Raw genomic sequence first — 8,354 nt, 5'->3', positions numbered from 1 at the left:
AAAATTATTATTTTTGTGAACTATTAGTACTTAAGTATGTAAATTTTTTTCTCGCCTTCTGTCGATACATGTGGTCCTTCTCGAAACTTGTTTCAATGTTACCAGATGTTTTTCCCTTATTCCATACTAGCTTTATACTTCATAAGTGCTTTGCACCATATAAGGAAATTTATAAAGATCTTTTAACTAAAAGCAAGCAATCTAAAATAACATATTTTTTGCAAAAGGTAGAGCATGGATCTGAAGATAATGCAGAAAAATGCTCAGAGGATAAGGATATCTTGCCAAAAAGAAAATGCCCTCGGTTAATAGTGCTTAGTGATGACAAAGAAAACATTGTTTAATTTATATTAATATGTATCAGTTAAGAAAATTTTAATAAAGATATTTATCTTAATTATGAAAATATAATAGCATGTTTTTAACCTAACCCCCCTTTTCATACTAGTTCTTTGTTTCGTATAACATGGATTCACATAACACGGCAATTTTTTGGAACATAACTCCCGTGTTATATGGGGGTTACCCGTATATATATATATAGATGTTAGAAATGCCTATGGCCTATGATTCCATCTTATCAAGTATTCTTCTTCACTTTTTTCATGAATATGATATCAACCTAGTGATTCATTCATGGCCCAATAATTATTGATACTTTTTGCTATGAAAATGTAAAATTAAAATAGGCGATTTTGAATTTCTCAATTTTCGTTCTTTGTGTGTTCATCAAAAGATCTATTCTCAGTGGTCTTTTTTTTTCTCAATATATATTAACAATCTTTGCCATCTTAAATCTCACATTGTAGCTTATGTCAATGACATTAAATTGGTATGTTCTGATCCAAAGATCCTACAGCCTGATATTTAATTGCTAAAAAAAAAATCTATTTGAATCTGCTAATCTCAGGATTAATATACAAAAAACTGTTATGTATTGCTTTAATTCACAATCTCCTTTACCTATTAATACTTTTTCCATTAATGTCACTTCTGTTAATTATGTTACATTATTTAATGATCTGGAAATAATCTTTGATACTAAACTTATTTTTAAAAATCATATTGAGAACATAGTTAATATTCCACATCTAATAACCAGAGATTTATGGCAATTTTGTAAACCTATTTGACCTTTTTGAATACATAGAGTATACAGCAAGATCTTTAAATGAAAGGGTGTTGCGGTCGCGAACTACTTCTTGTCGCGAACTAAATAGTCAACATTTCTGTAAGGCGGTAAATTGCCCGGAGCGTTAGCCGATGAAGCTACTTCTGGACTAGCTGCCGAGACTACCAGTCGACCCTACGCTACGCTCCACGAACTGTGATACCGCTCGTCAAAAAAAAACATTGTAAGTTTGGAGTTAGAATTAATCTACTAGTTAATAAAAAGTGTCCTGTTTTTACGTTATAACATGTCGGTTGAGTTACTTTAATCGGTAAGTTGGGATCTACCCGACAAGGGTTAAGGAGCACAATTGTAGCATTTGTTATTAAAAAATATCTTATTCCTTATCTCTCACAGCTTTGAACAAGGAAATGGAGAGTATTATAGGATAAAGCAAAATTATTAGAAAAGGCCTACCTTAGTGAAAATATTGCTACAGTTAAAAAAATTACTGTTCAAGAATCCTGATAATTTGTAATGTAAAACATACTACATTATTTCTGAATGCTTGGAGCTAGCTTATATAAAAATATTTTGTAAAAATTTATTTTTACAAAAAATTTATACAGTGGTACTTTGGTATATGTCTGCTTTAGAATATGTCCAATTTGGAATACATCCCGTTTGGATGAAACAAATTTTGCTCGGTATATGACTTAATTCAATTATATGCGCCATCTATGAACAAGTAGCACTATCGGTGTACTAGACCAGACTAGACGTTTGCGGTGCCACAGTTTATAACTTTGTTAAATTTCTTCTGATTTTAATTTGTAAGTAAAATTTTATTATTTTTATTAATCACGAATCGCAAAAAAGGCAAATGAAAAGCGACAGAAAACTAAAAATATGACTAGAATTACAATGGAACTGATGAAAGAGATTGTTGAGAAATACAAAGGTGGCACACGTGTTCGAGATTTTAACTGTTGTTTACCGTATTCCGAGAATGACGATATGGACAATTGCAACAAATAAAGACATTATTAAATCTGCTAACGTTGCGAAATTAGTTAAATCAATTTCTTAACAGAGATCGAAGACATTAGATCATGTTGAGAAATTGCTTTTGCTTTGGATAACTGAAAAACAGTGTGCTGACGACAGCCTATCAGAAGCAATTATTTGCGAGAAAGCTAAAAAGATACATGTTGACCTCATGAAAAATCAAGCAGGAACTAGCCAAGAAAATGAGGTATTTAAAGCCAGCCATTTTTTTTTACATGAGAACGGATTAATCATTTTTACATTACTTCTTATGGGAAAGGTTGGTTCGGTATACGTCCTATTCAATACAAGTCCAAACACCAGGAACGGATTAAGGTCGTATACCGAGGTTCCACTGTATTTGGTTTCATTTATTTATTCAATTTTTCTGCTGAATTCTTGATTTCATTTTGTTCTATTTTTGTCATGATTTTTAACAACTGAAAAATTATTACTTTTGTTTTATATATTTAACAATGCACTGTTTCCATGACAAGAAAAAGAATCTTTGAGTTCCACCAATCATGCTGTTTGATGGAACTAAGATTCTTTTTCAAAAATACTTGAAGATGACTGATTAACTGAAAACATTTGTGCTTTTATTTATTCTGTTCATCTTTTACTTAATCTAAGTATTTATTCTCATTTAAATTTTAACAACTATTATATTATAATTCTAAATATAAACCAAACTCCAATACCTGAACTCCTTGTATCCAAATTCCTATTACAACAAATAAGGTTCTTTAGTATCAATTGCAATATCTGAATCAAATGTATTGAGTGTACTTCTGAAAAATTTGAAAATTTCACTAGTAAAAGTGGGAAAGCTTGCTCTGTTCAAAACATTTGTTTTAATTTGTTTCTGGTGGTATTGTATATGTTCTACTGCAAATTAACATGCAGTTTGCACTGAAATTTTGTGATAAAAATCATTAAACTTATATTATTTTTAATAATTCATTACATCATTTATTTATTTTCATTATTGCTTTGTTTTTATATAATAGGCCTACTATTTTAATATAAAATATATTATCTCATAATAACATTTTCATTGCTATCTATTTTGTATATAAATTGCATTTTCTTTAATATAAATCCTAATAGGGAAACTAAACAAACTTAGTAATACAATAAATATCAGAAATATATCCTTTAATGATGTCATCAAGTGTTTAAAAGCTCCAATAGCATTACTATCAATATCTAATATCACACTGAAAACATGAATTGATAGGTAAATAAATATTTTGCAGTGTTTTTATCTTATTTAGGAAAATTGGTTGGGGGGTTATTTGAATAGTCTGGAAATAAGTTGGAAGTATTTACCATTATTTCTTATACAAAAAATTCTAATATCCAAATTCCTGACATTTGAATCATTTTCAGGAATAAATTAGGTTCAGATAATGGAGTATGACTGCATTTATTAAATATTTTTATAAGAACTGTTTAGAAAGGATATTATTGTGTATTTTGATTAAAAAATATTATATCTTACCTGTTTTGCCTTCTGTTTGGCCACTCTACTTTGAACATATGTTTCAACCATATCCATACATGTTAATAAATTTTCTTGTGGCTCCCATGTGCTTTCTTTTACATGATATCCAGTCCATCGTACTTTATAATACATCTTTCCCTAAAAATAAATAAATTTTTTTAGCAAATTTACAACTCACATTACTGTATATAAAATGTGAAGAAGTTTAGAATATGTAAAAAACTGTATCATATCTTTGGCATTCCTTCTATTATATCTATTCAATATAAACTATATTTATTGGCAGCTTTCTACCTATCATAAAAAGAGCATTTATTCAAAACGACGACTGCATTATTTTGGGATTTGCAAGGCATTATTCTTGCTGAGTTTTTGGGTGGGTGTCACATAATCAACTGCAAAACCTATGTTACTTCAATTAGGAAGCTGAAGTGGGCCATCAGGAAGAAGAGACCACATGAAGATGTTCATTTTGTACAGCTCCATCACAATAATGCAAGACCACACACTTCATTATTCCCAACCCAGGTGATTGCCAAAATAGCACTGTCGTTGCTACCTCATCCACTGTAGAGCCCTGATTTGGTACTTTTGGCTTTCAATGTGTTCAGGCCAATGAAGGACAGCTTACATGGTTACAGATATGAAGTCTTGGAAGAAGTTAAATGAACTGTAAAGTCATGAGTCAGGAAACAAACTCCAGAATTTTTCCAAATTGGATTTGATACTTGGGTTCAATGATGATATAAATGTATTGAAAGTAAGAGTGACTATGTTGAACAGTAGCTTCATTTAGAGAAGACTTCAGGAGGTCTCCACATTTGGAAACCTCCTAAACCAAAAATGTCAAAAAAAATTCTGCATGCATGTGCATGTTGGTGTCTTTTGTTTAATAACTCAGGATGGAGTAGTGAAGAAGAAACAGAATTTGGCATGGTAGTTTGTGTACAAATCACATTGGTGCTATTAAATTTTGGTAGTTAAAGGTCAAGGGGGTGGGGAGATCAAGTGGTATCATATGTGATATCTAGAATGGAATCAGACTTAACGAAGATGTCATTCGTTATTGGTATTTACAATTTTTTATGAAACTCATCACTATCTTCAAAATTAATTATCACCAAATGGCAAATAGCTTAATATAAAAAATTTTTATAACAAAATTTGTTGAAAGCAGAGTCGATAGATATACTGGTCCTTGTGCTGTACTCTCAAGTTCGATTAATGACTCAGATTGCCGATACCTGGCGTGAGAATAGTGATTAGGCAAGTAGTAGTATTTGGTTAGTAGGTAGGTAGTTTTCCCATTTTCAAGCATTTTTCTAACATTTTTCTACTGTTCTGTCAAAAAATCTTATTCATAATTATATTTTTTAATTTTATATCATGTATATAGAAAGAAAAAGTGTATTTGGTTTATAAAAAAAATAAGATGATTTTAAATTACAGATAAGGATGTAGATAAATTGAAAATAGTTATATTTTCAAAGATAAATTGAAAATAGTTATATTTTCAATTTAATTTATCCCAATTTTAAATAGTTTTAACAGTTTTAAACAGATCTCTAATATCTCAAATACTATAGTAGAGATAACAGAGACTTATCACACTACTACTGGTAACATAAAAATGACATTTCTATCTTCTGTCATTTTAATGTTTCCAGTAGAACTGTGATAAGTCTGTTATAGCATTTGAGATATTAGTTTCAGCAATTTTCAAAGACAAGAAGCTCTTTTATAATGTTAAAAACTGTTATATTGCTACATATTGTGAATGAAAGTTTTGTACATAATGTTTTTGTATATCTATACTAATATTATAAAGAGGTAATGTTTGTATGTAAGTTTGTATGCAGCAGGTAATCTCTGAAACTACTCATCCGATTTCAAAAGTTCTTTCACCAATATTTAGAATGGAACTTCAGGGTGGACATAGGATGTATATTATTCCGTTAAACATTCATATAAATTAAAAGATATCATCTAGGTTAAGGCTTTTATGTCCAACAGATGGTATTGGTACAGATTGTATATTATTCTGTTAAACATTCATATAAATTAAAAGATATCATCTAGGTTAAGGCTTTTATGTCCAACAGATGGCGCTACGAGTACGACGCCCTAAGTTTGCTTTTCTGTGAGGCATTATGCTTTTCTGTGAAAATGAACTAAAGCAGATCATCTTCTATCTATTTATATAAATAAAAATGTAATGTTCCTTTGTTCCTACCGATTCCTTTGAAATTTTGACACAACACTGCATTCGAATATGCACGTGTTTTTATATAATATACGTGTCGAAATTCAACCCCGCTGAAGGGAGATGGTTAGGATTAAGGCTTACCGTGAAGAACTTGGCTTCTATTATACTATTTTAGATGCAGGCTTTTGCGTTTTTGATTGCGTTTTAATAGGGTACGTCAATAGAATGTACACTAAGAAGAAATTTTTCGATATTCCCCCCGCGGGGTAGAGAGATAGGATTAAGGCTTACCGTGAAGAACTTGGCTTCTATTATACTATTTTAGATGCGGGCTTTTGCGTTTTTGATTGCGTTTTAATAGGGTACATCAACAGAATGTATATTAAGAGAAATTTTTTGAAAAATTCCTCCCCCATGGGGGAAGTGTTATAAATTTATAATAGATACATTTTGAGCCACAACAACGTGTGGCGGGGTCTGCTAGTCTGTTTAATAAATAGGTAATGGTAAAATAAGTAAATAAATTTTCATTTTACTGTTTCGTTTTATTATATATGTATGACAATATAATTAGGAAAACTATAGCTTATCCTCATACATTTAAATAGCCTTAGAAATTAATTTGGATAAAAATAAATTATTTAAAAAATAGTTTGTCTTTAACACTACATAAAGTGTGCTATACAATATTACTTGATTTAGTATAGTGAGGAATAGTATTTGAAATGAAATAGTTTTGTATTTTTGACATGAGAAATTACATTTCTTATGGCACTCACATTGGCTCTATATATTTTGGTAATTTATATAATAATCTGCAATATTAAAAGTAAAATGTGAATGAAGATTTATTGATGGCCTACTACATCTGTCCTTTATTTATATAGGTTTAAAATATCAACAACATGTCTTTATTTTAATCATCACTATCACTGTCAATATCTAATAATACTATCTGAACTCTTGCATCTTACATTTACCTATTTTATTTGTCAACCTCTAACTGATTATCCTCTAATCATCTCTAAGTTATTATGTGTCTGTAAATATGTTAAATATGTTGTCTAAATAGTTGGAATTTCCTCTTTTTCCTCTAACAGCCTATATTTGAAATCCAAGAACTAAATCTACTGACTTTTAATCCCCTTCTCTAACCTGTTTCTAACTTTTTTCGCTTAACTTTAATCTCTCTCTATCTCATTAATAAACACAACATAAATTGTGAACAACATATATCGTAGATCTTTTCTCACTGCAAACTACAATAATTCACCTAATATTAATAAATAAATAAAAAGATATAGGCTTAACCTTGATACCCCAAAACCACCCTAAATCTCTTTTTTTTTTTTTTTTNTTTTTTTTTTTTATTTGGTAACACTTTAAATCTATCCTATCTTAACATATGGTTTAACATTTCTATACATTTCCATAATTAAATGTATATAATTCTCATCATTCCCTTTTCTTCCTGATTCAGAGAGTTATTGGGAATCCCGAAGACATCCAACATTAATAATGTATTGAGGAGGCTACTGAGTCATACCTCTTGAGAAGATTGGTGGAATCGTTCCCCAATTACATCCGTGAGTAGTGTCATCCTCATCGTACCAGAGGAATGATACTGAACAGCGAAAGAGTCCAACGGTTGATGTCACAAGTTCCTTTTACAGAAATATATACAAGGGTTACAATTATATCGACCATGGAAAGAATGTTCGGAGCTTGCAGTGAGGTGAAAGTCCAAACAGGAGTATATCGAACCACTGCAACACCCCCCTCCTAGTGTAAACAATATCGTGTGGTTAAGGAAAATGTGCCAGAAATCGGACATGTCTTCCTGAGTGCATTGTGATCTTGGTCTCAGTTTCTTGTTTCGAGTGCATCGTGCCTGGTGACTTAGGGTCATGTATGTCTATTGAACGAGAAACTTATCCTGTGTCTGTCTCTTGGTTGTCATTCATTCACTTTGGGAAAGTTTTTCTACTGAAGTGTAAGCCAGTTTAAGTCTATCGATAGAGATAACTGTCTCTTTCTGGCATATGTGGACTTTGAAAAACTGTCTGTCCACTGCAGTACAGGAAAGGGTCCATCATATGGTGGCTGCAGCGATGGCCATACAGTGTGGTGCCACACAAAAATGTGAGTGCAGCATTGTAGGTCCTGAGGGACGAATATTTTCTTTGCACCATGGCATCTTGTTGGCATTGGTGTTAGTTGATGCATTAGTTCTTTGAGCTGTTGGACAAAAGCTGCTGAGTTTGAGTCTGGTGGTGTAGGGGTGAGGAAATTGCCATGTAGCTGTAAAGTCATTCTGTAGATGAGTTCGGTGGTTGTTGCTTTGATGTCCTCTTTAAATGCGGCTCGCATCCCTAGCAGCACTGACGGTAGAACCTCTGTCCAACATTTGGTCAAGCAAGCCTTGAGAACCTATTTGAGTCTGCAGTGGATGTTCTCTACCAGGCCGTTTGCCATTGGATGAA

General features: G+C 31.5%; 1 protein-coding gene across 3 annotated transcripts in view; it reads right to left on the bottom strand.

Annotated features, from left to right (window-relative positions):
- Nucleotides 1-8,354, bottom strand: part of LOC111624480 (M-phase phosphoprotein 8-like) — a 99,658-nt gene that overhangs the window by 41,636 nt on the left and 49,668 nt on the right. For all 3 annotated transcript variants that reach the window (XM_023367325.1, XM_023367326.1, XM_023367327.1), the window contains exon 2: nucleotides 3,663-3,803. In XM_023367325.1, the coding sequence (XP_023223093.1) occupies nucleotides 3,663-3,803 (141 nt within the window). The remainder of the gene's footprint in view (nucleotides 1-3,662; nucleotides 3,804-8,354) is intronic.

The sequence above is a fragment of the Centruroides sculpturatus genome, unplaced genomic scaffold (assembly GCF_000671375.1).
Source record: "Centruroides sculpturatus isolate CEXI.00-Female unplaced genomic scaffold, Cexi_2.0 scaffold286, whole genome shotgun sequence".
In the NCBI taxonomy this organism is placed as follows: Eukaryota; Metazoa; Arthropoda; class Arachnida; order Scorpiones; family Buthidae; genus Centruroides; species Centruroides sculpturatus.
This window is presented reverse-complemented; position numbering and strand designations above follow the sequence as displayed.